This window comes from Andrena cerasifolii, chromosome 14 (assembly GCF_050908995.1).
Source record: "Andrena cerasifolii isolate SP2316 chromosome 14, iyAndCera1_principal, whole genome shotgun sequence".
Taxonomy (NCBI): domain Eukaryota; kingdom Metazoa; phylum Arthropoda; class Insecta; order Hymenoptera; family Andrenidae; genus Andrena; species Andrena cerasifolii.
Window position 1 is genome coordinate 8,521,660 of NC_135131.1, and position 27,997 is coordinate 8,549,656.

Sequence of the window (27,997 nt, forward strand, 5' to 3'; positions counted from 1 at the left end):
CGTGGACAAAATTTCTTACGGACTAGAATTCGATCGACCAAATTCTCTTGGAAATTTTCAGGCAAACAGCGGGAAGATTGAGAAGAAGGTCTGTTCTCGTTGAAATTTAATTCTCGTCGTTACCTTTCCAATTTATTTCAAGTCCAATCTATATTTAATTAGCCGTTCATTTCTCAATTTTCACTCCTTAGCGAGGAGCTATTCTAATTTCGAAACGATGCCAGAGAATCCTCGAGTAACCACTTTAAACGAGTTAATTTGTATCCACCGTTGCCCGTCCCCATTAAACGTTTTAAAAATACATCTTGTTAGATTTCCATTTATCGAGTGACGAGTGTGCTAGATATTATTCAAGGAAAACCACCTTGCAAATTTACAAGCAGAGCTCGAAGGAGACGGCTTGTTTGTCCAACGATTCTCAAAGAGGAGCAGAAAAATACTTCTCCTTAAATTAAGGAAAATTATAATGACATAGCCGAGTTGAATATCGCCCTAATTCGCCGGATATAATTAAATTCCAGAACTATACGAAATAATGTCACATCTGTTTATTTCAATATCATTATATTTATTTAATTATTATATTTATTCTGCTATAATATTATTTCCATTGCCAAATGAAAACTCGAGCCAATGCCGTTGCCAGGAAGAATGGTAAATCCTGAAGGTCTTCATTCTGCGTCACGCGTAATAACATTCGCACACACCCCCCCTAGATCCCCGTCGATCCCCATTCAACCGTAAATCGATCGCGCGTGATCCGTCGTACATTGACAGTCTGTTTGCGTCGTCAGTTCCGCTTGGCCCGTCTACGACGGCACAGTGTCGTTATTAATGTCCCCGCCGTCGTAAATTTTTGCAAATCTTCGTAATTCGAGCGGAAGAAAGAGAGAAGTGTTATCCGTTCACCAGTTTTCATACGCCGCTGTGGCGGTGCCGGATCGATCCAAATCGGATTTTCGTCGAGGGAGGAATTCGGTGGCATTCTCGAAAATTTGTCGCCAGCGTGCAGGATCGGCTTAGCGCGATTTTTCGAGGGGTAGAAGTTGCCGATATGACGGCATAAATTACAGCGCGCGACGGCCGAGTTCCATCGAGGCTTTTCTGGAGAGACACGGTAAGCCCCCCGTGAAATGTGCTCCGGTAAGTAGCTCATAAATATAATAAATATCTCCATCTACGATCGCCGTTACGTTACGTTCGCGGGCTTATCGATCGACATCGATCACGATCGCCTGTTTTCCGGCTAATCGGCCACGCCAGAACGCGAACGAACTTTACGGTCGCTTTAACGGCCCCCTGCTCGTGGGGACACTTTTAATGGCGGAGCTTTTAAGCGAAGAGTGTTGTACCTTTGATTTCTCCTATTTGGCGAAACGAGCTTGACTGCGGATGGAGTGTGGTGAACGTAGTAGGGTAGCGTAGGGGAGGGAAATGGGCGAGAGGAAAGGAAAATTTTATGGGAAACTGATCGAGGGTGTAAAGAATGTGTAAATTGAGAATTAGGATGTGGGATGGATGAGGAATGTTGGTGGGATTTTAGTGGGTGGATTGCTGACGCGGTAGTATGTTCTAATGGATAGAAATTATTGGAGAAAGTGTGTTATACCTTTTTATTGAAATTACATTTCATAAAGGTGGGACGATTATGAATATTAATTATAAATATCGGTGCAATTACACCAGGTAGCCAGAAAATTTCCATATTAAAATTTAAAAGATCGCGGCGCTTCTCCTTTTTTTCTGTGACAGGAAACACATTCCGACTTCACTGTAATTAGATTCGCTAAATATCCCACGCATCGTTAATTAAGCAGAGAGAGTCAATACGGAGTCCGGATAAATTAAATCGAATCTGTAAATAGAGTCTAATTAGCAGGAATTTAGTCCTCTGTAATTCACTGTGATTTATAGCTAACGTTTCACGTGTTGATACTTTTCGAAGACTAATTTCACTTAATTCCCGGTGGTTTGTACGCGCGCTGGGTGGTTCGGAGGCAAATGGGGCGGTCGAAGATTCCCCGAAATTGAATAGCAGTGATTTGAATAAATAATAGAGTCGTGCCTAGAAAAAGAGTCCAGCAGTCCAGAGATAACCTCGGCACATGTCAGAAAACTCCACGATGTATCTCACCAAACCAGCGTCAATATTCGTTGCATCTCAGAAAACATGAAATTTATTCAAAGACAGAAAAGAAGAGGCTGCCACTAATCAAGACACCCCAAGATTCTCGGAAGCTCCGCGAGGACTCTGAAGCACCCCTAATTCAATCCTCACACGAGCTCCCCGAATTACGAGCTCGATTCCAAATCCTTCTCGGGCGTTTTCGATGGTTCAGCTGAATCCCTGGAATAAGGGACAGTCTTCTCCCAGCAGTGAATTAAAAATTTCACCCTCCAAGGTGCTCATCCTCCCTTTTCTTGGTCTCGAGCCAGCCCCAGCGTCTCCAGCCTCTGCTCGCAACCGTTTCCAGACACTCGTTGACCCTCTCCCCGTTCTCGCCCTCAGTGGTCTCCGGTCATTAGCGTTTAGCAGCGCACTGGACACAATAAATCCTCATTCTCTGCAGGCCTACTTTCAATTAGCCCCGGTAATTGCCGCCGGCCGAGGCGGTTTCGTGTTTCAGCACGAAGAATTTCGCGTCGCCGTGGGATCCTCGAACCCGGGGAGCCGCCTATTTCTGGAGAACCCGAGGACGCGAGCCACTCTCGGAATTATGTAAAATGGCCAATTGTTGGCAATCCCGCGGAGTTTATATAAACCTTGTCTAGGATCCAGTGGAAACCAGCAGTGCTGCTGGATCTCGAGGCGAGTGCGGTGAAACGTGTTTTCGCAGCTGGAAGAGTGTCTCGAAGAGATCCATATTTGCGGTGGTGGAGATCGAGAGGTTCGCCATCGCCGGGAGTAATCGTTAAGAATCGTCGAACGGTGCTCCCTCGGGACGAGGGAAATTAGGAAAGTGGCAGGAAGGGGTGAAACACGTATATAATTTTTTGTTTGCCTCATAGTCTATACACGCCATCAAAACTACAGGTGTATTCTTAAAATTCAATTCGAATTCAGTCAACTACAATATTCCGCATTCGCAAATTCCTCGTCGCCACTAAGCTGGCAAGCAAAGGGTTCGAGGGTGTAAGGGAAACAACAAATCGAATGATTTAAACGAGCCTGTGACTCGCAGTGCGAGGCGTCGTTAAAAAGGAGGTGAATTCGATTTTCCCACGATGGTCAAGAAAATATTGGGCCGAGCCAATATTGAGCGGAGCAAATTGATTTTCGTTCTCCTTCCCAGGGAAGACGGGGCAAGTGCACGCCTCCCGGAAAAAAGGAAGAGCGCGAGAGGGACTCCGTTGGTTATTCTAGCTACTGAGCTCATCGTTATTCTAAAAAAATAAAAGAAGAAGCCCCCGCGCGCTCTCCCTCTAAGATAAATCGCATAATTTATGAAAGCAGTTTCCGTATAATCCCCTGCAGTGTCTGCAGCCGTGATTTGCCTCTGTTCCCATCGGGAAGCTATTCCACCCGCAACAGCGAACTTCCCCGCGTGGAAATAATTGTGCCGCGTGCAATCAGCGTGTTCTTTTCGTCTGAGCAGCGGGAGCACAAAGGGGTCAAGCGTATCCCTTAATTCATAATTAGCGAACAACACCGGTGAACCTTCGTTTCTAAATAGATTCTTTTAATCCTTACGTTCCTCTGGAAATGAAATTGCACGGTTCCTCTCCATTCGCAGCCTTTGGTAAAATACTTTTGCATTTAAGGTGCATCATACCGCGTACCTAACTCGAGGATATTCAAAATTTCTTTCGAATACGTTACGCGACGCGATTCAGGTGGCGCTAATTCGCTGTCACATTTGATAGTCCCTTTACGATTAATTCATTGCACGGCCATCGATCCACGGCTGTATATAAAAAATGTCACCTTTCATTTTATTATTCCCAGTGAAGTTGCACAAACAAGGTCGTCGGAAGTCCCTCTTATTTCTAATGCATTCGAGCGAATTCTGTAGACAATCGCGTGACAGGAATCCCCTTTGAATCGTGGCCGAGGAATTGTCTTGATCGATACGGCCGCGATTGTTGCAGATTGGTCGCCGAACGATTTGCACGGTCATTCACAGTCTCCTCATTATTTATGACAATTGTAATGGTTCTTGAAGCTTGCATCGCGGGGCTGGCATGAAACAGGAGAACGTTCGATAACGCATCTGGATGAGCCGTCAAGCACTCGTCAATAAAAAGGGAAAGTACCAATCTATTTATCGCGAAACAGTTCTAACTACCCCCGCGCGATATCCAGCACCAATTAATTGCCCAAGTATCAGCTTAACATGACCAATTAAATCACTGACGGATGCTCGATCAGATACATATTTTACAATCCTTTTATTACGAACGTGTCTGCCGCGCCCATCGATTAGCCAGCAGTAGCAATAACTCCGCTTTATACCATCGGATATCTTTCATCGAGCGGCGTATAAAAATACGCGTGTATAGAAGCTGACTCGCGACACAGTCCAGCAGAGATGCAACCGTCAAATGCATCGGCATTAAGGGGACAACGTATATATCCGTGGGGGAGATTTAGACGACGAGGTCAATCGAGACCAATCGCGATGTAATTGAATCGTGCGCGGAATAAACGGATAAACAATATCGGCAACTGCTCCATTTTCTGGGTGAAATCGAGAATTTCGCGGCCCAGAAGCTTTCATCCGATATACACCCGGTGACTTGCGGGAAAACCACGTAGACATTTCCCACTGGACTGACACTCCGGGAAGTAAAACAAAGTGTCATTCACCCTCAATAAAATCGGGAACCTCGTTCTGCTTCGGAGTAACTAAAGAGCCCCTTTCTGCCACTGTTACGTCAACCTCTCAAGAGTGTCGAAATTCAGAAGTGTTAATTTACAATTAGAAACTCCCGTGTCGTCGCAATCCCTCGATAAGAAATTTCTCTCCCTCGTTCCGTTAACGATCATCGCCGCAGTAATTGCCCAATAGATCCTTGCCCCCTCCGACGGCGCGCCATCGGGCCTCGAATTAAAGTTCCCCACCTCTGATAGCCAAGCCGAGCTTCGTCGCTGGAGCTCTCCAGAAAATCGAGGAACGATAAAAACGCGACGTGTCGCGGCGAGTGCGCGCGCGTGTATTGTGCGCGAGCATGTGAAACACGATCGACTGCCTGCGAAGAGGAACGAGCATCTCTGATCCACGAAATAAGGGCGTCCAGATCGAAATGGGAAAGGTATTAGCCGCGCGAACGCCAAACCCGATGACAATCGCGTTGCGAGAAATTCCACGCTCGCGCGCGGCTCCAGCAGGCGTAATTTCAGCGAATTTCGTGGCGGGATAAACGGCGGAAACGCGGACACAACGATTCCGCGTGAAAAAAAAAAAAAAACGAATGGAAATTGTGAAACGAGGTTTCCCCGCGCGACCCTTCGTTGCCGCGGAAATCGGGATTGAAAAACTGTGCAAGTGCGTGGCCACTTGAGCCTCGATTTTTAATGGAGATGTTTTTAAAATTCGATTCAATAACTTCACTCCGTCGATAGGTGGAACGATAAAGTGCCGTGAAAGCGACGCGAACGAGAGCGACGCTAGTGGATTTTCAGCTTTAGTGTTATGCGATCTCATTAAACCTGAATAACCCCCCTATCGTTGCCGCTCTGCCCGCGCGATTCCCCTTGCAAATATTATCTCTACGAACGATTAACAGATTATGTACCGTGATTTCGTTCAGGAATCTTCAATTAGGCTTTAAAACAATCGCGCTGGCACGTTACAATCGGTGAAGATTTAATTGTAATTGAAGAGCTCGCAGCACGAAGGGCGCAGCTTCATTTTTCCCAACTTCGAGTAAATTAGAAAAAAACTGTTTATAATATTACCGCTTTGACTTAACAGTAAAAAGAGAACACTAATTGATAAATATATATTTTCGCAGATTAAGTAGCAGTTATCGAGTTGATAAGTTTTTATTTCTATTTTTGGCGCAGGAATATTGATTTCCAATAAATTGCCAATTTAAAATTATATGTAAAATTTTTTTTACGTATGCTACACGTCGTAACTCAAAAACTGTCAAAAATACAGTTCCACCCCTCTCGCTGCGAGGTCCTCAATACATGCAACGGTAATTCTACTTCTCGATTACCAACGTCAGTACAAAATTTGTGTGAATCTCATCGATGATATACCTTAACGAATATAAGGCAGTTTGTGAGAAGTATAATCTGAAATCAGCTCGATAGAATCGGGTTCAGAGATAATGTTAGTTGTCACGGTACTTTGCCGCGATTGATTGACTCTACCAACCTCTGATTTCCATCGATTCGGAGCACTCGGGATTTATTTATTATCTGTGATAAAAGTGATAGCACGTTAAGGTGATCTGTAAAGATTACATCTTGTTGGCCGAGTGCTCTGAATATTATAGTCGAGGCAGAATCAAGTGGTCGTTGAAGGCCGCAGCTATTGGTATTTATTATTACAATTGTCTTTTACTGTGTCCCCCTTAAACAGGGAATGTTTTCTACGGGGAGCCAGAAGCAGCAAGTATGCCTGCTCTTCCTCGTGCAAATCGTCGTCATCGTGCTGCTGTCAGTGTTGACGACGTACGGTCCAGAAGCGAACTCTAATTTGCTGAAAAATAGCGCAGGTCAGTGTGCAATTATTTATGCCCGCCGCCATAATTAGTCAACGCTGTAACTTATTCAGTACACACGCGTGTTCCCCCATCATTAAACATTCTACGCTATGAGACCCGTGTTTCGGAATCGTGTGCGCACGTTTTGCATTCATCTTTGAACATTCATATCCCCACGCCTGTCAAAAAAATAAAAAAAAATTCTAAACCACACGAGCACGTGCGCAAGCCAGTTCTAAGGGTGCTCAAACCTCCCCTGCTCCTCCTTTGAATAATTCAATTCAAACACTCTTGCACGCGCGCTCACACTCGTTTCGTCCGCAGAAATGGAAACACGTTTAATGAAAAAGATCGTGGGATGTAAATTAACGGAGTAAGGAAACAATAATTCTCCGTTTCCCCCCAGCCATTCTTACTTTTATTTATCCCCGCGCGAGTTACGGCAAAATTGCCGCGCCTTACGTCCCAATAAAAAAGCGAAGGATCCGCTTACGTTCCGCTTTGGTTCGCCGAGTTGTACTCCGAAGGGTCCCCTTCGAGCTTTTACTGTTTGCACTTGAACAAAGACTTACGAGCGGCCGGCGAGCATCGGGAGACGGCTACGCTTTCATTTCCGAGTCAAAGGAGAACGTAACGAGTGAAAAAACGAGAAAGGGAAGAGACGGGGGGGCGGCAGAGGTCCCGAGACGGACCTCGCGGAATTCATAAAATTTCCCACGCCTGTCATTGGCGGAATTACAGAGTAATTAAACTTTCAGGTGACCACGACGGGCGACCGACCGGGAAGCCAAATGAAGACTCGTTGCGGATTTACCCGAGTGAGTAAATCGAATTACTTGATTCCGTATTTATATTCGTCCAGCGAGAAGTTAGTTAGAATTCTCCGGTCCGCGGGATGAGCAGAAGTCGGGGGGCAGAACGAATCTTAAGGGGGTAGGTTACCCTCAACAGCCCAAAATCAGGCCCTTCTTGAAACGCACATTCTGAAGTAAGAAATGCATAAAGAGATGATTTTTATTTTACCTTTTAAGCGTCATTTCGTTGGCTTTAATGCGCAAAAAGAAAATTTTAAATATATTTATAGGGAAAAAAGTTATAAATATAAATGTTAGAGCGTGCACGCGATGCACCGTTTGATGGTGAACACGATTCCGGACAGGTGAATTACCTAAAACACAAAGTATAGGCATTCTTATAATCTGTAAGACAGTATCCATCTTGCGCAGGAAGCAAAATGTTGTTAAACAAATTAATACAATACAATTTTTATGTTGATGTTTCTGATCTTTTCCTTTTTTCCTAGGAAAAATATTTTTATCCTTTTTTTAAGAATTTATATTGAAAATGTGCTGCCAATACATGGAGGGGAATAGTTTCCTGCAAGTCCCTGTAAATTTTCATTCAAATCGTTCGAGCGGTTCTCCAGATTTTATGTTCACCGTTTTGAAAAACGTAGTTTCTTGGAAATCGCGTTTAAAGTTGGACATCGTTATCCGATCGCATGTGCAGGCTCGTACATTTTTTACTGTAATTCCTTCATTTGTTCGAATTTCAGGGCCCGGTTGCGCTTAAAATACGTAGAAAAGATGTAGCTAGCGGAATATGCAAACATCTTAAAAACCAATTTTCCAAAATTTTGTGTGTAACCTTCCCCCTTAAACGGGTAATCATTTCGAACACTCTTCGATCTGCCTCGATACTTGAGCGTTCTCTGTACGCTTGCGCTATGGAATCCGCGATGAAAGGGAAGAAGGAGCGTTTTCTTCCTTAGAAAACGAGTCGAAAGCGTGGAGTACAGATTTTTCGTTACCGCCTTTGTTTTCGAGGAACGTGGCTTCGAAGACTGGCGAAGGGGTTTCAGTCGTGCGCTAGTCAGACCACTGTGGTAGTAGTACGTACACATTAGTCATTTCCGAAGACATCTTTCTGGAAAAGGTAGATGCGCAGGAGAAAAATGTATTCCACAGTTTTGACTCATTTTTTGGGTATAGAATCGCTTTGCGTATGATGCAACAGAGAAAATAAATTGAAAGTCGTTACGTTTGTTGAGAAAATAGTTAAAAATCTTTACGATCCTACGTAGAGGAGTATGAGTGGCGGATTAAACCCGATTTCTGGCCATCGTGTACTTTCATTTCAATTTATTATGCTGCATTAATTTTATAGCAGTTTTATGCAGTCTGACTTTCGACGAATTAACGTTTTAACCTGTTACCTCCATTCCCGCTTTGAAAGAGGACTAACATCGCCGTTAATGTCAACGCTGCGCGGCATTGGCAACATAAAAGGACCCCTCGCTTTATAATAAATCCACTTCGTCGCAGCCTTCCTTGGGATCCATTAATTTAATTTACTCTTTGGCCTTTTGGAACGTTTATTCAACGCCGGGCGAATAATCCGTGCGTACACTCGAACTATTTGCTTTGTCGCTCAGCAGATCCTGAATAACATCGCGTTAACGCTACGGCTAATAACCATTAATAATTCCCATGAAATATGGCGACCGGGTGAGTTTACGACGGGATTAAGCGCGTCGTCAAAGTCGATTTTATTAAAGTGACATATAATATAATGTTGAAGTCGAAATTGAAGGACAAATCCTCTCAATCAGCTCATTAACTAACTAAACTAACGCAAGGAACATGAGTGCTACTGATCATATCAATAACATTATCGATACCTACTGGTGATGCTAGCCATATTAATTATACAAAAGACACAGAAGATAGTGGCGCACCCAGCGGGGTAGTGGACCAAGGGGCTCAGACACCCCCAAAGAAAAATGAAAAAGGAGATTAATGTAACCACGACTGGAGTAATTCAAGAGCTTTGTAACCAGCAAAGAAAACTGAATATTACTCTTAAAATAATTTTTATAATCACCCAATGAATTTTATTGAATTTGCATTACAAATATCTTTATCCATTGAACTCGGCTCCCTCAAGATTAAATTTTAAACGCGCCACTGACAGGAGATACTAATGACATCAAATGACATTACTCGCACGCCAGCGAGACTAACAGGCATAAAGCCTCGCGGCCGCATTGCAGCGCGTATAAAGAAGTCTCCAGCGTAACAATAGGCAGGCTGAAAGAAACGTTGAATTCGAAGATAGTAGGTGTTCCAGTGCGCGGCGGAAAATAATAGAATTCGTGGGTTAGACGATCGCAGACGTCGTTTAGTTCGAACCTACGCCCCAAAACGCGAGCAGGGACCCAGAGTTAACAACCTGCGCGCTTCCTTCCTGGCATTATCCGCCGAAGAACAGCGCGGTGGCCAAACTTTCCGGATACGAGAGTTCCTTCGCGCGCGACCCCGCGCCAGGATCCATAAAACGTGAATTTAGGTGTTCACCGGAGGGGGTTAACAACCGTATCGCGCGACACGCGTGACGTTAAAGCTCGACCCCCCGAAAAGCTGTTCGATGCTTCCGAAATTCCGCCCGGACGGAAACACATCTTTCCACTCCCTCAAAAATCGCTTCTCCCATTCGCTGCCTGGAGAGGCAAGCCCCGGGGTCGCGATACTACGATGCCGCATTCACTGGGACTTACACAGCGCGTCCTATTACGTCGACGTTAATCCGATAATCTTATGTCCACGTGTACTTCGACATCTATCTGAGATCTTGAACCTTGCTCGCGGCATTATAATGGAGGAAGAAAGGAACGTCGTGACGAAGTGCAGGCGCGTGGTCCGCGGTGTGCTCTTCGGCATCCATCTGAATATGGATCGTAATTCTTATCAGTGAAATATTCCAGGTGGCCATTAAACTCTTACGTAACATTGGCGCGCAGAGTCCGCCGCGTTAATTAGCCTGGCTAATTCTTCGTGGAAACGAGCACCGATGGTGGGATTATTGCGCCAGCTACACCGAAGCACGCTAGACTTCGCGTGAAACGCCACTGCGCGAGAATAGAATGAAATGAACTCGTCCCCGGTGGGGGAACTGATCTGCTGTTTGGAATCGAATTCATTAGAAGGCTTCCGCATCGACGAACATAGTCGCCGGTGATAACAGAGGAACACGCGCCGAAAGAACCAGCTGCCCTGACCTCCTGCTCTTTAACATCCTCCTCCCGGTCTTTATCTGATATTCAAAAGAGCTCCCCCACGCGCGGACTGGGTGCCTCGGGACGCGAAAGCTCGCCGATCCTCGGCACTCTGGCTCGAGTACCGTGTGAGTTACGAGATCGGATCCCAATAAACGGCCAGCGATCGTCTGAGCCACAGGGAACCGCCGGTGCGCGTCTGCCAAACGAATCCGAGGTGTGTTAAATGAACCCGAAGATCGGCCCTTTGACACCTCTGCAAGTGCGGGGAAAGTGACGAGGGACGTTTCCAAAGTTGTGCATCTTTACTGCTCGCGCGCGTACACTGCGGAGTGCCCGTCGACGCGCGTCCCAGATGCATCGCGGTGTTAAGAGGTTAAAAACCTGACGCGGGGTGAGAGGAGCTCTCTTCGGCTGCTCTTGCGAGGAAGAAACGATTCTCGGAAGAAACGATTCTCGCGTCTTCTATAGAGTTCCGCTGGAAGGTTTGGCGCAGATAGATACAGCCAGGCGAGAGGGAAAAAGTCACCCTCGGGTGCCAGCTGGGGGTAATTCCGCGGGGCTGTTATTCCTCGCGTTCGACGAGGGAAGAGGTCGAGGGAGAGAGGAGATGACGACCGACAGCCTATCGCACGCGATCGTGCTCCTCTTTATCGAGGGCTTCCTCCTCTGTGGTTTTTTGGCCACGTTCGATTACGCCCCCGAGGCGGACGCCGGTAACAGGCAGAACAGCTTCTCGCCTCATCTAAATGGAAAACCGAGTTCTTTGCCGGTCACGTACACACGTAAGTTCTTGGACTCGCTCTTTTTCACCGCTCGTGCCCTACCCCCTTTTTCCCCTTATTCGTCTTCCTCGGCCCCCGCTCTCGCCGCCCCTTCCGCGTCGCCCGTCTCGTTTGTCTTTCACGCGTGCAGGCTGCATCTGGTTCCGAGGAACGAGCTCCGGGAAGGGTATAAAGGCGCTCGAACCCGAGAATAATAGATCCCACGGATTCGTGGCAATCTTTTGCCCTCGAGGCGAGGGAAACGGTTGTATGCTATTATCACTGACGATTGAATAGAGATTGTCTACCAGTAATCGCGTGATCGGTCGTCGAAATATAAATAGTGCCGCGTCTGCTGTAATTTACCGTATTTTCGGAACGGCAACGAATGTCCTCGAGGCTTCCTTCCTGTTAATCGGAAAGCCTTGCACGCAGAAGCAAGCGGAGGGGTGTCTAGCCCCGCGACAAAGGCTCGCGAGGAGGCTGAAACAACGGCGAGACGGGGGTGAAAGAAAGACACGCTCCACGGAAAGATAACAACAGACGCGTGCGTAATATTCCGAGAAACTCGTGTACCTATATAACGATGCAAAGAGGCGTCGTCGTCGGTCGGGGTGCCTTAACTTCCTCCGCGGAGTCTCTCGGATAAAGTACGTATATTAACGTCGCGCCACTACACCAGAAACCTCTTTGTGAGATACGGGCTGGCACTGTGTTACGCGAAATCGTATTGCTGGGCGTCCCCCCTGCCCCGCGCGCCCCTCGGCCGCGATTACCTTCGCCATTCCCAAATTGGTTGTACCCGCGTTTGGTAATTTGTGAACCCGAGCACCCGTTGGCCTCCCGGCACCAGGAATCTTTGAGAATCCTAGAAATCCCCAAGAGGAGGCGAGATCTCTTTCGTGCCACATCGGAGATGGATCGTGCCCGCAACCCCTCGTTGGATCTTCGACGCTGAGATTCGAAAGCGGGAGTTTTTTTGGCGAATTTGAATGGGACTTTGTCAAACGATACCCTGAGATTTTGTAGAATTGAAGAAGATACGAGCAGTAGGGTTTAGATTTAAGGGGGTGTTCTCGTCTAGAAGACCATGCTTTGCCTTTGAAACTGCACAGTTTTTACCGATGAGCAAACATTTATTAACGTTTCAGCAAGTTGTGAAAAAAATTTCAATGTATAATAATAATTAATGGAAATATGGGTCGTATCTTGTAACAAACAGTTGTCTCATGGCGCGCACGATTCCGGCTGTTCCGCTGATCTAAAAAAAACAACCCAAAAGGATTCTTAATCAGTAAGAGTGTGACTGTAGCCTCTAGCAGATTTATTAAAAAAAAATCAAGAATTCAGAAAATGGCGAGACTTGGAATTTAAACTCATTTTTATCGTCTTTAAACGGCTTTAAACATGTGAAAGAAACTCTTTCAACTTAATTCCGCTAGAATTATATGTTTTCTGAAGGTGTACGAAAAAGATGGACCAGATTTAAGAAAAACCCATATCCCCATTAATTATTGTAATATATTTCTGAATTTTTTTTTACAACTTACCGAAATATTAGTAAATACGCGTGGATAATACTCATCGGTAAAAACTGTGTAGTTTCTTCAGCGTCGTCCCTAAAGAGGATAGAGGATCTCACCCCTCTAGAATACCCCCTTAAATATTCTTATGGAATACTTTGTTACGCTCGAATGTATCTCTATCTCGGATTAACGAACTGATAGGCAGAGATATAGTCGCTAGTTTTTCCAGTTAGAAATGGCACGCAGGTTTGGAAAGTCTTAATCATACACGCGATGACAACCTGATTATTCATGTTATTAAACGCATAAACGACGACCCAGCGCCGTTGTATCTTGCGAGTTTCGGTGCCCGCGAACTGCGCTAGAGACGAACATGTGGTCAACACTTTAGCCAGGCGAATCTGAATTTCAAAGTGATACTTTGTGTAGATTACAAAATCCGGCTCCGGGCTGGGAAACGTAATTGGTAAGGTAATCCCGTTGCTCTTCAAAGATTATAAATTTTAGTGTGCTGGTTACGTGTGCGCCGGCGAGACCGACGTGTGTATACGTGTTTTCTTATGGAAATCGCTTTTCGTGCGACGCAGACGAAATTTCCTTCTCATGGAGATACAACGGTTAGCATGAAAATACCGTAAAAATAAAAGGGAACCTACAGAACACGCGGCCGTATCAGCGTCTTTTCCCCTTTAAATAACGAGCAGAATGACGCGTCCTTTCTTCGCGTTCGTTTAGCAAAACGAGCCAGTGGCGGAAACGTATTGTGCTTGTTAATTGACGAGTTGAAATGGTAAACGATGTAAGTGCCAGTGGTTGAAATTTTCAGTGGGAACGAAAAACACGCGTCTGTTCATTTTGTCACTTACATCGTTTGTCACGCGTTTATCACCATGGAATTTCAGCGTATAGAACCTTTACAGATTTAGAGGGAAATAAAAGGATTAGGGCCCCGAAGATTGCTGGCACTTTCATCGCTTCTCACCACAACGAACTTTCTCACTCACTCACGATTTTAACTCTATCTTGCGATAGCTCTAGCGATTAGAATAAATTATTCTAGCGGTTATAACTATTGCCACAGTATTCCGCATGGAGTTCACACTCTTCTCCACTAAAAAGAATATTTTTTATCTTTTTGGCACCTAAAGCTTTTACCATTCCCTCCTTGATTCACCCACCGTTTGCCAACTCCTCAATTATTCATCATTGAAATATCAAATATCTCTCATTAAAATTACACAAACCAGTGTCTACTTTAATCTGGCGATGAATAATTAAATCCACCGCACCGATGCAGCTGCATTAACGAGTCTCCCAGCCAGAAATACTTTACTGATGAATTTATACTTGCAGGGCAAAAGAAAAGAAATAAAAGACAGTGTGGGAAATTGTAAATTCGGCGGCTCTTTTTTAAACGGCGGCCGGGAAATGCAAGCCTGGACTAAGTTTCATACAATATACGCCCATCTCTGCTTCCACTTTCGCCAACTTCCGCTGTGGATTATACTTTGGTAGAAATTTCGGCGTGCCGTTAAGCAGTTTGAAAAAATCTAGGAATTCCCGGGGAGTTTAACAAAGTCTAATGAAACGTTCTGGCCCCAGGAATTTGAAAGAGTGTCAGATTACCCTAGGCTATCAAGGAACTCGCTCCTTTGACAATTCTTTTAGTAGATCGTTCAGATAAGGGGCCGTCCTTAAATTATTTAAAGGTAATTTGGGCGATTTCTTACAAAATAAATTCTCGTTCGATGATCTCAAGCTGGGTGTAAAAAAGGGCACTCTTGATTCCCTGGTCGTTGCTGCTTCTCCCGTATAAAAGTCACGGCAGGAACAGCAATGCCTCAAGTGATAAATAGATTACCTGGACGCGCCTCGAATAATTTCGCATGAAACACCGGTTTTCCAGCATGAATGCACTGTAAAAGATAGATCTCCGTTCTCTTTCGCCTCTGTTCCACGGTGAAATTCTTTTTTCAATCGGTGGGAATAGGTGTTCATCATATTCTCTGTGATTTATAGGTTTTGAGTAACGTCGCAGCAACAAAGACCCATTTGTCTTGCACGCGTCACTTTCTCCACGCATTTCTTGGAATCTGCTACGATAGCGGAAGGTATTTTCTTGAATTAAACGAGATGAGTAGTCGTGACTGATTTCCTATATTCGACTGGCGCCAAGAAATTGAACTGCGACGCGCACTAGCCTACTTCTTAAGGGGAGGTTCCGGTCTAGAGCCCATCAAAATAGGTGATCTTTAGGAATTAATTAAAGGAAAACTACTCTGTATAATTTAATGGAACTTTTTGCATTGTATTAAGGATGTTTTAAATTATAGAAATATATTTTTTGTTTTATAATTAATCATTGCAGAACGCACTGGGGAGTCGTTAAAGTCGAGGCGTCAAAAAATTCATCCAAATCGCTGGGACCGGTATCTTCAAAAGTTATTACCCGAGTCGACTGAAACGTTTTTTATTTTGAAGAATATACTTCTGGCTAGGAGGGAAAACAGAAAAAATTACAAAAATTACATTTCTTAGAAAATAACGACACTTGAAGTTTGAAATCACCTTTTCACTATATTTTTCGTCATTTCAACGCCTTTAAAATTTATAAATTTTCAATTTTTGTATTTTTTTCTGATTTCCTCCCTAGCTAGAAGTATATTCTTCAAAATAAAAAAGGTTTCAGTCGAATCGGATGATAATTTTTGGAGATACAGGTCCCACCGATTTTGAGAACACTGTTTCGAGAAAAACGCTTTTAAACATATATTCCTGAAAGGTTGCACATTCGAAAAATGAAATAAAAAAAAATCGATTTTTAGACCGGAACCTCCCCTTAATCTTCGCTTCCTCGTCCTACAGTTCCCGCATCGACATCGACGCTTCGGCATTGATACGGTGCACGCGCGGCCGAGAGCGTCGAAGAAAAGCTTTCCCCCGTTATGAAATGTGGTTCCAACCTACTTGAATTTCGACTAAACTCCTCGATCATCCGTTATCCGCATATAAATTGCGCCAGCGACAGCGACAACGCGATACCTATGATAAATAAATAGATCACTCGGCGAGACGGGCCCCGTCTCCTTTGATCCCCGACCAGTTTCCAGGGAAATCGCGGAATACCTTGCCGGCCGGAACGTGGAAATGTTTTTTAATGAAACGCGCGCCACGGGTCCCTTAATCGCTACTGATGTGCGAACATTTGAATTCGCTTTAATCCCAGATGACAGAGATCCGACCCAATTCAACAAATCAGTGTCTAATTCCTCGCACTGTCAAGATATTAATATTCTTAGCAATAGTTGCATAATTCATGAATTCCTTAACTGCGCCGTAAGACACGTAGCTATTATCGCTTAAATTTTATTCGATACTTCGAACCTAGTAGCGGCTCCGTTTACTAAACTGGCATTCGTTGCATAAACGCCACCCCAGATGGGCAAGATTTTCACGGTTATTACGCATTCACGTGCGAATCGCTGAGTGCAAGCAGCCACCCCCGTGATGGATGAGCCCCGGGCGAAGCGCGAATCATCTGTTTCAAGTTTCAAGATAGCTCTCGCGACCTAAGACGTCCAGCCGCTTTTTCAATGATTTACGAACACATTTTATACAGCCAGGAGTGTCTGCTCTTAATCCAGCTCCTTCCCTCGCTTGATTTATTCGCGGTTCGTTTCGCGAAAGGGGGATGAGTGTTCAGCGGCAAATCGATTACATTTCACGTCGAAGGGTTATAACTGGCCTACGATCGCGAGGTAATTTTATCGCGAGACCTTAGTAATAACCGTGGAGCATTCAGGGTGAAACGCTGTCAGTGCTGCGAGTGATATCGCCAATACGATCGACGCTGTAAATCAGAAGATACTTATGTGCAATCAGGAACACCGAGGATCGGCTTTGGCGACATTGGTAAGACGGCTGGCCAGTAGCGCGGAGGAGACCCCGAACGTCGCGAGTTCGAGTCCCAGTACCCGAGGTTCGTTTTTTCCGCGGCTCTCGAACATGTAAGAATTACGAAAGCTCCTCCTGAAAATTCCCGCACATAAAATAAATATAAAGACGTGTCAAGACTTAAAAAGTTTCCCATCCACAAGTGCCACCATCTCCCACATTCACCAGCCCCTTCAGCCTTCCCTCCCTCGCGTGACCATAAACTATCAGTGTTCTCAAAAGTCGCTGACACTGTGATTGAGCGCCGAACGATGCTCCAGGAGAAAAATAATAGCGAACTTCCCTCCGATTCACCAAACCGCCATCCACAGTGCTGCCCTTATTAAAATGTTCCGTGTACACGAGCGCGAGGGAGAAGGGGTTGAACGAGAACGGGTTGTGCAAGGGCGTGAATTATTCCGGTGGCAGGGCATGCAGAACAGGGAGTGTCTCACGTATAAGTTTGCGGTTATCTGCGGAATCGGTCAGCAGAAACGGCTACCGCCTGCTCCCTGGGCAGTCTCCGGTAGCGCCGGGCCCGCGTAATTGCGGCGATCAATTAACGCGCGATTAACAGCGCTCGACGAGAGCCCAGGCGTGCTAGCGGCGGGCGAGCAAACAAGCAAAACGGCCGCGCTCATTAACCGCACGCGAGACAAAGCATGCGCTTACAAAAAAGGTCTTTTCTGTTTCCTCTCTTCTAACCCGACACACGCACGCTCTTTCGACCGCCGCTAAAACGTCTCAGTGTACCAAGATGTCCACGTGATGATCTGGATCGGATTCGGCTTCCTGATGACCTACCTCAGGAGGTACGGGCAGAGCTCGGTTGGGCTGACGTTCCTCGTCGGCGTGATCCTGGTACAGGTAGCCATGATCTGCGACGGGGTGATGAACATCGAGGAGGGCAAGAAGGCGTACCTGTCTCTGAAAAGGTTAGTAACGGTTTGACAGTGTGTAGGGTGGTTCGTAGAATGTCAGTGCCAGTGAAATGTCAGAGATTCGTGGCAGGGAATACTTTTGAAATCCATGGGAAACGGTGTTTTTCTGTACACCCCCAAACAGAAAAGGGAACATCTCGAGCGGAAAGGGATGAAAAACAGAGTAATTACTATAGCTCTCTCTCTCTCTCTCTGTCTTTCGTAATTATACCACTGCAATGAGAATTTTCTGAGTGGCTGAAAATTCTACCGTTTAACCAAATTTCTAGTCGAGATTAACGTGAAATTAGCACAGTAAACGTGGTAATTAAAACATATAACATTATTTGCACCATAACAATTGAACTTTTCTAAAAGGTAAATTAATTCTTCGCTTTTATAGAGCTTGTTTTTCTTCAAAGCTCGAGGAAATTCTTTTATTTTAAAGGGAAATTTGGAAAGTACCGTTAAAATCTTTTTCAACGTCGACGGGGGAACATTTAAAATTCAGGGGAAAAATTTCGAGATACTCTGTGCGGCGCAGCGTGGTCGTCAACAGCCGCGAGAACAACAACGTTACAGGGACGTGTGTATCGGAAACGAATAAACTCGCGCGGCCTCGGTAATATACACATCAGGTCTCGATTGGCTGAAAAGTCGAAGGATATTTTTGCAAGATCCCCTGCAAAATGCATTCGAGGCGAACGCCCCTGTTGAATACCAAAGCCAGTTTGTAGGATTGTATTTGGCCTGGTGCATGAATAGTTAATAAGCCGGAAAGTGCACAGGCACTTTGTTTCCCGGGATCCCGTTCCTCCAAGGGAAATCCTAATTTCCTCTAAACTGAGAAGAAGCGACAGTTCTGTCGAACGACATTCATTTACAGTTTAAGGAACAACGTGGCGATATAAATAAGAGACTTATAAATTCATCGGGGGCGTTTATGTTTATTTCAATCGCAAGATCAGCGTTTCGGTTAACAGAATCTCGTTACAGAGAGTGCTTCATTATTGGAAATAAGGTCTTCACAAGTGTCGACGCCTGTACAATTACTTATTGATAGCTTCTATTCTCACCACCGAACAACTATCGATATCCAAACGCCCACTTGTCATGCCGCGATCCTCTTTGCGGTACCTGTGAACGCCAGCTCATCCCTAATCACTTTCCCTTCAAACTTCATGCCGCGTCATAGCTCCGCGCTGTCTAACAATAACTCATAATTCCACGTCAGCGCCATGTTCCGAAACGGATAAATAGCCAGAAGTCCTGAAGCCCAGTTCAGTTCTTGTGCAACCCCTTAAGGGGTCGTGCTCAGTCAGGAGGCCGAAAAAAGGGTGGTCTTTGGAAATTTTTTACTCAAAAGCTATAACACATTTCTCAAAAAATCTTTTTTCCTTTTAAGGATTGCATTTAGTACCGTGCATCATATTTTTTTTATTTAAAGATATTTATCAATAACTGAGTTATTGTCTATCACTCGAAGGTCCTGATAAATATATACTGATAAATATTTTTAAACAAAAAAAATATGATGCACGGTACTAAATGCAATCCTTAAAAGGAAAAAAGATTTTTTGAGAAATGTGTTATAGCTTTTGAGTAAAAAATTTCCAAAGACCACCCTTTTCTTCGGCCTCCTGACTGAGCATGACCCCTTAAAGTTTCTTGCAACACCTAAACGATATCTATATTCGTACGACGGTGGTAAATTGTAATTTCTAAAAGGGCCCGTTCCGCGTAACCCGTCGATATATTCGCGCGGATGTTACGAGCGCTGATCTCCAGTTCGGAGCGGCTGCCTGCAGGTTAATAACGCGCGTATCGATCATCAACCCCCTGGAAACCACTTTCAGCCTCCTGAGCGCGGACGTTGCGGTTGCCACCCCGTTGATATCCATGGGCGCGTTGCTTGGTAAGACGACCTACATACAGCTCGTGTTCATGGGGATCCTCGAGCTGATCATGTTCACCGTGAACAAGTACGTGGGCGAGCATATACTCATGGTAAGTTCACCCCCTCGGCCACCGACCGACCGCCTTGTCGTCGATTTTCGCCAAGGAGAGCACGCGCCGGCGATCCACCCGCGGCGATCCACCCGCGGCGAGTGTTTATGGCATCCACTTTTACTACCGCACGCGTTATTACTGGGAACTCGAAGCCTCTGAAACACACCGGGGATGAAAAACGGGCGGATGGAGCGTTGGTAATTGTAAGCACAGTATAATCGTGGATTATAAATTCATGAGCTTTTCTATTATACAATGGAGCGGGGAAAGGGATGGACTGAAACGATGGGGCACGTTTTGAAAGCAGGAGACCCTTGTAGATAACCCACCCCCTACGGAGAGGCAAACAATTATAAAGTCAACTGTCCGCGGTATGCGACTAAACGAGGCGAGAACCGTGGGGACAGATTTTGTTTCACGCTTTGGGGAGTGGTCCGCGACCCGCCATTGTCTCCTCCTCTGGCGGGAATCGATTTACAAGGTGGCACGCGGTTTTCTCGACAGTCGAAATGAAAACTCGGTTCCCTTTCCGATAGACCGTCGACGCCGGGGACAGCATGTTCGTTCACACTTTCGGCGCTTACTTCGGCCTGGCCGTCAGCTTCGTGTTCGGGATGAAGCAGAAGCCGAAGGAGCACCACCTCGAGGGACCGTCCTACAACTCGGACATCTTCGCGATGATTGGTCTGTTTAACAAACGTCTTCGGCACAGTGAAATTAAAAGTCATTCAATGAAGTAGCTCTAAGAAATCTTCCTTGCTGGACGCAACTTTAAAGACACACTGTCCAAGCATCCCCGATTAATCTTCACCCCCTTTCTTCTAGAAAATAGTCCACCCTTTCCTGAAGATAACACCCATCCGCCGCAGCTCGAGCTTCGCCATATTTGCTCGTCCTTCTCGCAAACGCGTGCTATTCCTCTCGCTCTTCGTCCACGCGTCTACAGCTTCGCCCGTCTTTCTCAACCACGTCCATCTTTCTCCAGCAGCTAGCTGTTCGTGCCTTTTTTTCTCACGGTCAATCGAGCACCGACGATAAAGGGGTGCACCGCGACCGCCTCGGGCTCCCTTTCATCCCCCACGCGCGCGCAACTTAGTCGGCATTTTTTGCCCACATCCAAAGCACCGTCCTCCGTTTTTCTACGACTAGCCTGTTCACACCTTTTTTCCCGCTGTCCATGTGGCACCGATAAAAGAGGAGGACGCCGCGGCTCGAGCTTTGCTTCGCCCTTTCTTCCTCCACAACGTGTACAGGGTGTTCAGCGGCAGACAGTTGAGTCGAATCGAGGGATTCTACGCGAAAAACTGAGAGGAACATCAAGAGTAACGAATTGACTTCGGAGGCTCTGTTTCCTCGTTATTAACGTTCGAAAATTCCCGCCGAGCAGCGACGCGCCTCGCGTAGGTGACTAGGAGCGCGTGCGGTCGCGGAGTTGCCGTTCTCCAGGCGCCCCTGCGCCCAGTTTTCAAACGTTAATAGCTAGCAAACGAAGCGTCTATCTAAATTTCGTTACTCTTCGCTTTCGTCTCAGTTTGCCACGCAGAATCACCTCGTTTCGTTTTCTATCTCCCGCAGAACGCTCTGTACAAAACTAGCGTTGTCATCCCCCCCACGACTTGATCCTCGATGTCCACCCGTTACAAAAAGGAAACCAATGGTTTGCTCGCGACAGGCACGGTGTTCCTCTGGCTGTTCTGGCCCTCCTTCAACAGCGCCTCCCTGGAGGGCGACGACCAGCAGAGGGCGATCATAAACACCCTTCTGTCGATCAGCTCCAGCTGCGTGATCGCGTTCGCCACCTCGGCCCTGGTCTCCAAAGACAGCAAGTTCAACATGGTGCACGTGCAGAACTCGACACTGGCCGGTGGCGTGGCCATCGGCACCGCTGCAGGTACCGCGCGATAAATTAATTAGCAGTCCTTCCGCGGGGCACACGCTAACAGGGCAACAATTTTCTGAACAAACAACAGGAATGATGTGCGAGCCTGTGGGCGCTCTGGTGGTGGGCGCGCTGGCAGGAGTGATTAGCGTGCTTGGATACAAGTACCTCACGGTAATTGATTCCTCTTCCACTCTAGCAGTCGCTTTTAACTTGTGGTAATTGCAACGCACATCGCGAGGTAATCAGGGGTGAACCCGGAGTAATTGACACTTGGCGTGACATTTGGTATAATCGTATCCGACGACGAGAAATCATTTGACGATGGTGGGACGTTCGCGCAGAGGTGAAAAGCACTGTCGGTGGCCGCGGATAATTCTGCGGCTCACTGTACATCCTCGGACCAACCGGCGACCGATATTGACTTAGCGGGACCGCGAGCGACGGACAATCACCGCGGAGAAGTTTTTCGCCGGGGGGTTCTTTTAATCATCCGCGATTCATTCGCGCCGACCCGGTCCCCCAGGCACGGTAATTCCATATTCTTTATGTACTTTGTTCTTTCCCCGTTCGACTAGCTTCCTCGACTCTAGCCAACCCCCGCTGCTCCCCGCGGCCCTCGCCAGCTGGAGGACGTATGAATCAAATGCAGATTAAGCGCGTTAATCAGAGGCTCGCCATTAAGACGGAAGCCTGTCCCGGCAATTTGCGCGATACAGCCCCGCCGGTGAAGGCTCCTTCGCGTTCGCCAGATCCCCGAGAGGCACTCGTGGTATCGTTTAAAAAGGAATCCGCGGCCGGAGCGAATAGATTCCCGAGCAAAAGCGCCCGGTCCGTTCGAGTGGCGGGTGCAACGGACGGGGGAGAGGAAGAGAGGCATCGTAAAGTTTAACGAAGCCGTTGTCGTTTATCGAAAGACACGTTCCCCGGGATAAACCGTCCAACAGTGATTTGCAAGCGTTTTTTTGCCTCGTCTCGCCCCTTCCCCTCTGCAACCCGCTGGCTTTTGTGTGCCGGGCCCGTTCAGCGATGCTCGGTGACGCGGAAAAACGATTCGATTGCTAATGCAGCCCTCCGCGAGTGGAATTTCGCGGGAGGAAGGCGAGCCTCGATGAATTCGATCCTGGGAGAGTGTACGCTCGAAGGAGGGGCATATTCGGCAGGGCGCGGTTTCTTTGGCGCGCTTTGAAGCGCACTTTTGAATAACTTGCTCTCTCGAGATGACCCGTGATTAATCGAAAACGGAGAATGTCGACGGACAATAAGCGGGAAGGGGTTGAAGAATGACTTTACTTCGCGGAAGGTTTTGCGAGGATCAGAAACTTCGTTCGTCACTTGGGATAAACGAACGAAGTGTGAGGAAGGGTAATGAGAGATAATGGGGCGGATTTCGGGAAATTTTGGGCGAAAGAAATTTCAAAAGATAGCAAGATGTTTTTGCTTGTAACTTTTTGTTTTTTCGTCGACAATAATAACACAGATTTTCGTTCTGAAATAAAGTATCTAGCTGTATTCCCTTAAACTGAAAGGGTGGTCTTGAAACACAGTGGATTCAAAGAACTTTCAATGCGTAGCAAATTAGCAATAACTCAGACATGGGTTGTCATATTGAATTAATTTTTAAAATATATTCAACCCTTTCGAATTAAAATATTTGATGATGCTTCGCGGAAAGGGCGGCAGACGCTTGTTGTTCTAGGGTGCCAAATCTCCAAATCCGCTCCTGTAAACGGGGATAGGATTATAATTGGTAATAATGTTTCAGTTGGATACAGTGGAACTTGGACGACGCCGGGCGAAACGTCGATCTCGTGTATTTAACATTTTCCAAAGGGCGTAACGTTTTTCTGCAAGGATAACAAAGAGAAAACATGTTTACCGAGCGCAGGGGAGACTGATATTTTTGCGGGAAAAGTGATAGCGTACGCGGTAACAGTATTTCACCCGGCTGGGAACTGACTCGGGCGTGAACAAATATACAGAAAAAAATTGTTTCAACGCACTGCGCGTATCATCCACTTAGATTTCCCTGTTTTGTTATCTTTCACTTGTTTAACGCTCACGTAGATCTACGGGTTTCCACAACACAGTCACTGAAAAGCATAACAGTAAATACAGCCGTATCTGAAAAACGTGTGGCGAGAATTCCCGCGAAATTTAGAGGGGGTAGTAATCGTGAAACCTGGGTGTATCGTTATCGGTATTTATCAGTGATTGTTCAAATTGAATAGAACATACAATATTCCGAAAAGTACGCGACGAGATGCCTCGTCCGCTTTCGGTTAAATTTTCGATTAAAAGAGTAGAAAACTTTATTATATCCTTTCTCTGCTGAAACAGAGATCCTTCCACGATACAGTGCTGGATTAACCAGTAAGCAAAATAAGCACCTGCTCAGAAAATCAGGAGACAGATGGAGCACCATGGAAATTTTCTGAATTTTAAAAACTAAGTTTTGTTAGAAACACTTTTTCGTCAAATTATCGGAAGTGCCTAAGAATCCTGTATAAGGGAGCCTCAAAATCTTTTAAGTGCCTAGGGCCTCTAAAGGTCTTAAAGCAGCCCTGCCACGATACATTTCTAAAAGGAGGCTCGCGTCTACATAGACACCAATTTTTAAACGGATTGATTTTACAAAACGTGCGCCACCTGTCATGAAATCCAGTTCAACTTACAAGGAGAGGTTTTTAAGTGTCCGCCTCCTATATATTGCTTTGATTTTCGGATATATTTGAGAGGTAAATGAAATCGGAGGCCGACGCGTAAAAACCTCCCTTTGCTAAAGAATCCTGATACCTCGTTACGTAATTATTATTAGGAAGGAGAAGCAGAGCTACAAACTCCTTCAAGCTCTGAAAGCTCTAACACAAAACGCTTCTAACGATACAAACCTACTCGCACCTCTTCTTTTTTCCAAATACCAGCATCCAGTGGCGGGCTGGGTCTAAAAATATTGATTGCCAAGAAACAAGGGAAGACAATTTAATTTGTATGAAAAATCAGGATTATTCCTTCAGAGTTATTTATTATATTCTTAAAAATAAAGTATCCCCGAGAAATGATTTTATTAAATTTTTTTATTAAAACAGTAGTACAACATAAATTATAGTCGCATACAGTAGTAACACTGAAACTTCTGTTATATTTTCACTGTACTACGATATCATTAACATTTTTTAACTAATGCAGTGATTCATTTGCCCTGTCCGCCACTAGCAGCGTCCACCACCCAAAATCTCCTTTACCCACCTACTTTCACCAGTCACCAATCTTCTTGCGTTTGTATAAATGCGACCAATTGCATATCCCATCCAAAGCTGATCCACCAAGGAGAAGTGGACGAGTCTTTCACTTTCTCGACTGATCTGTTTCAGCCAGTGATACAAAAGCGCCTCCGCATCCACGACACATGCGGGGTGCACAATCTCCACGGGATGCCCGGTTTGCTCGGCGGCGTTTTCGGCGCGCTCATGGCTGGCCTGGCCACAGGAGCCTCTTACGATTATTCCCTTTACGAGGTAACGTAACTTCCCGCCCGAGCCCCGCGTCCTCTCTGTTGCAGGAATTAATCGCGGGGCTGTTCGGGTAATTAACCTCGCGGAGGATGCTCCTCTAAGTATCCGACCGGCGCCCCCCCGCTCCGCGAGTTTCTAACATTCTAACTACGCTGAATGGCACCGCGACGAACTTGCCCCCCATTCTGCCGCTGCAAAAACCAGCGATTGCTTAATCTGTTAACCATGAAGCGAACGATCCCAGCCGCCATTCGCGAGGCACTCACAACTGCTGCCCGTGTTCCGGCTTCGAGGAGGATGTCCTTTTGCGTCGGAAGGGTCGCGGGCAACCTACTCCGCGGGCCCCGCGGTTTCAAAGTCTGAGGCTTAGGTCTCTTCCTTTGGTGTACAGTGTTTGGAGCGCGATTCATCACTCGGTGCTCGATTGGCGATGGCGCAAATTGATACGCTACAAGTTACGGAGGATTACTTCAATTGTGAGGGATGTAGACTGGGGTTGATTGAAAGGAGGGATTGAGGGTAGCTGTCTCTAGTCGAATGGTATTTGATTCGTGTACCTAGGATTACTTGTGGTGAACGATCGACGAGGATTTGTAATAGTGATGTAATTATTCCTATAATTTCGAATACGAATAACTCGAATGATTCAAATAATTTCGAATGCCAACCATTTCTTCGAGTATTCGAATATTCGAATCTCAAATTCAGATTCAAATTTTCTGGTATTCGAATAGACGAATCTCAAATTCAAATTCTCTGGTATTCGAATCTCAAATTCAAATTCTCTGGTATTCGAATCTCAGATTCAAATTCTCTGGTATTCGAATCTCCAATTAAAATTCTCTGGTATTCGAATCTCGAATTCAAATTCTCTGGTATTCGAATCTCAAATTCAAATTCTCTGATATTCGAATCTCAAATTCAAATTCTCTGGTATTCGAATCTCAAATTCAAATTCTCTGGTATTCGAATCTCAAATTCAAATTCTCTGGTATTCGAATCTCCAATTAAAATTCTCTGGTATTCGAATCTCAGATTCAAATTCTCTGGTATTCGAATCACAAATTCAAATTCTCTGATATTCGAATACTTAGATTATTCGAATATTCGTTACAGCCCTAATTTGTACTGCAAGTGGGAAAGTGCGATGTAAATGAGCATTTTTCTGTTTTCTTTTTTCTTTTTTCTTTTTTATAGAGTTGGGCGTGTAATCTGAGAATCGATCAGCGCTCTGAAAAACTGTAGCTGGTAGAATGTTAAGATGAGAGGTATAGAGTACCTACATCGAGCTGAATCTCTTTAATGTTTCTGGTGGTGTCTCGTGTTAGATCTTCCCCGCGAGGGCACCGAGCTCTGAAGCAAGACTGGCCGAGATGAGGGACAATTATGGAATACTGCCAGGGCTGAATAGGACAGCAGGACAGCAGGCCGGCTATCAATTATTAGCGCTTGCCATTACTCTGGGAATTGCTATCGTTTCTGGATTGGTAACAGGTAGTTGTCCCTTTTATATGGATTATTTCGGTTGACGCGCACGCCAGGGTAGCGACCACCTAGCTTTTCGAAGAGGCAAAACCCGCATTTAATTGACTTCGAGTTGAGGAACAAGATGAATACTTGAATGCAACTAAACAGCTTTTAATTATTGATATTTTTCTGTATGTATCTAAGCAATTTTAATTGTAGATTTTATGTGATATGAACAGAGATACATTCCCTTATGAAAATATCAAAGTGTTTCCATGCAAAGAGTTCTATGGGGAGTCATGCTTTCCGATTTCTCCTTCCTGAATGTTTGCCAAAAAAGCTACGGATTCATACGTGTAGGTAGTTTATATTGCAGCTGCATTTAGCTAAATAAATCAATTCTTTTTCAGGTTTAATAATACGCTTGCCAATCTGTGGTTCGATTCCCGAAGAGAAGAGATTCGATGACGAGGCCAACTGGGAACTGGAGGAAGAATGCTCTCATGACTCCAAAAGCAAGGAAGAACATGACTATGGCGGTGACCAATTGCCGATGGCTCACATCTGAAGTGACGAATTAATTAGAAATGCAAAAATCGTAAAATTTAAACATAAAGTTGACGCGGTAAAACAGTTTGCACCCTCCAGAGGGATTTGACGGTGCGCGCCATCTATCGGAACGGACCAAAAGTGGCGCCCCCTTTTGAAAAAATTTCGAATGAATATTTTTGGCACATAAATTGAAATATCTCGTAAACTATTGAGTTTTCAGTAACATAGCCTCATACATTTTATACGCAGAATAACACGGGGAATCAATTTGTACCAAAAAATGTATATAGTCCTATTTAAAAAGGAAGTTTAACTGCACTTTACAAGCGTACCAATGAACTTGAAACAAAACCCTTGCAATAAGGTGCTAAAGCTTCGTAAACAGAGCAAAATTGTCCTCCACGATTTTTCTCTAACTCCACTTTCAACAGAGTTATAGCCTTGCAAAGTTGCTAGAATCCCGTTGCACGTGGAAAAGCTTAGTAGGATTTTTTTTCAAAAGGGGGCGCCACTTTTGGTCACGTTCCGATAGATGGCGCGCTCTGTCGAAGTATTCTGTTTTACCCCCTGAGGTTATCGACCTCGCCTGTAAAGATGTGTAAACTATTCTTTTAGTTATCTACTGCAGCATACGTGACACACGTTTCTGATTCGATTATTTGCTAGCGTCGATATTGTAAAATATATAACATTTGTTAAATACATCAAATGCGTGTTCAT

General features: G+C 45.4%; 1 protein-coding gene across 4 annotated transcripts; it reads left to right on the top strand.

The window, feature by feature from the left end:
* Positions 1-793: 793 nt before the first annotated feature.
* Positions 794-27,986, top strand: Rh50 (Rhesus blood group-associated glycoprotein Rh50). 4 transcript variants are annotated; one of them, XM_076827188.1, is made up of 11 exons: positions 794-1,117; positions 6,534-6,669; positions 7,416-7,475; positions 17,683-17,869; positions 19,711-19,861; positions 20,401-20,548; positions 21,537-21,755; positions 21,835-21,917; positions 25,118-25,261; positions 26,587-26,752; positions 27,136-27,986. In XM_076827188.1, exons 2-11 carry the CDS (start codon positions 6,537-6,539, stop codon positions 27,291-27,293), a joined length of 1,449 nt encoding a protein of 482 aa, XP_076683303.1. In that variant the 5' UTR covers positions 794-1,117; positions 6,534-6,536; the 3' UTR covers positions 27,294-27,986. The 4 variants fall into 4 exon arrangements, with proteins under 4 accessions (XP_076683303.1, XP_076683302.1, XP_076683301.1 ...); XM_076827187.1 differs by lacking the exon at positions 794-1,117 and adding an exon at positions 4,969-5,253 and having other exon boundaries at positions 17,692-17,869; XM_076827186.1 differs by lacking the exon at positions 794-1,117 and adding an exon at positions 4,970-5,253.
* The last annotated feature ends 11 nt before the right edge of the window (positions 27,987-27,997 follow it).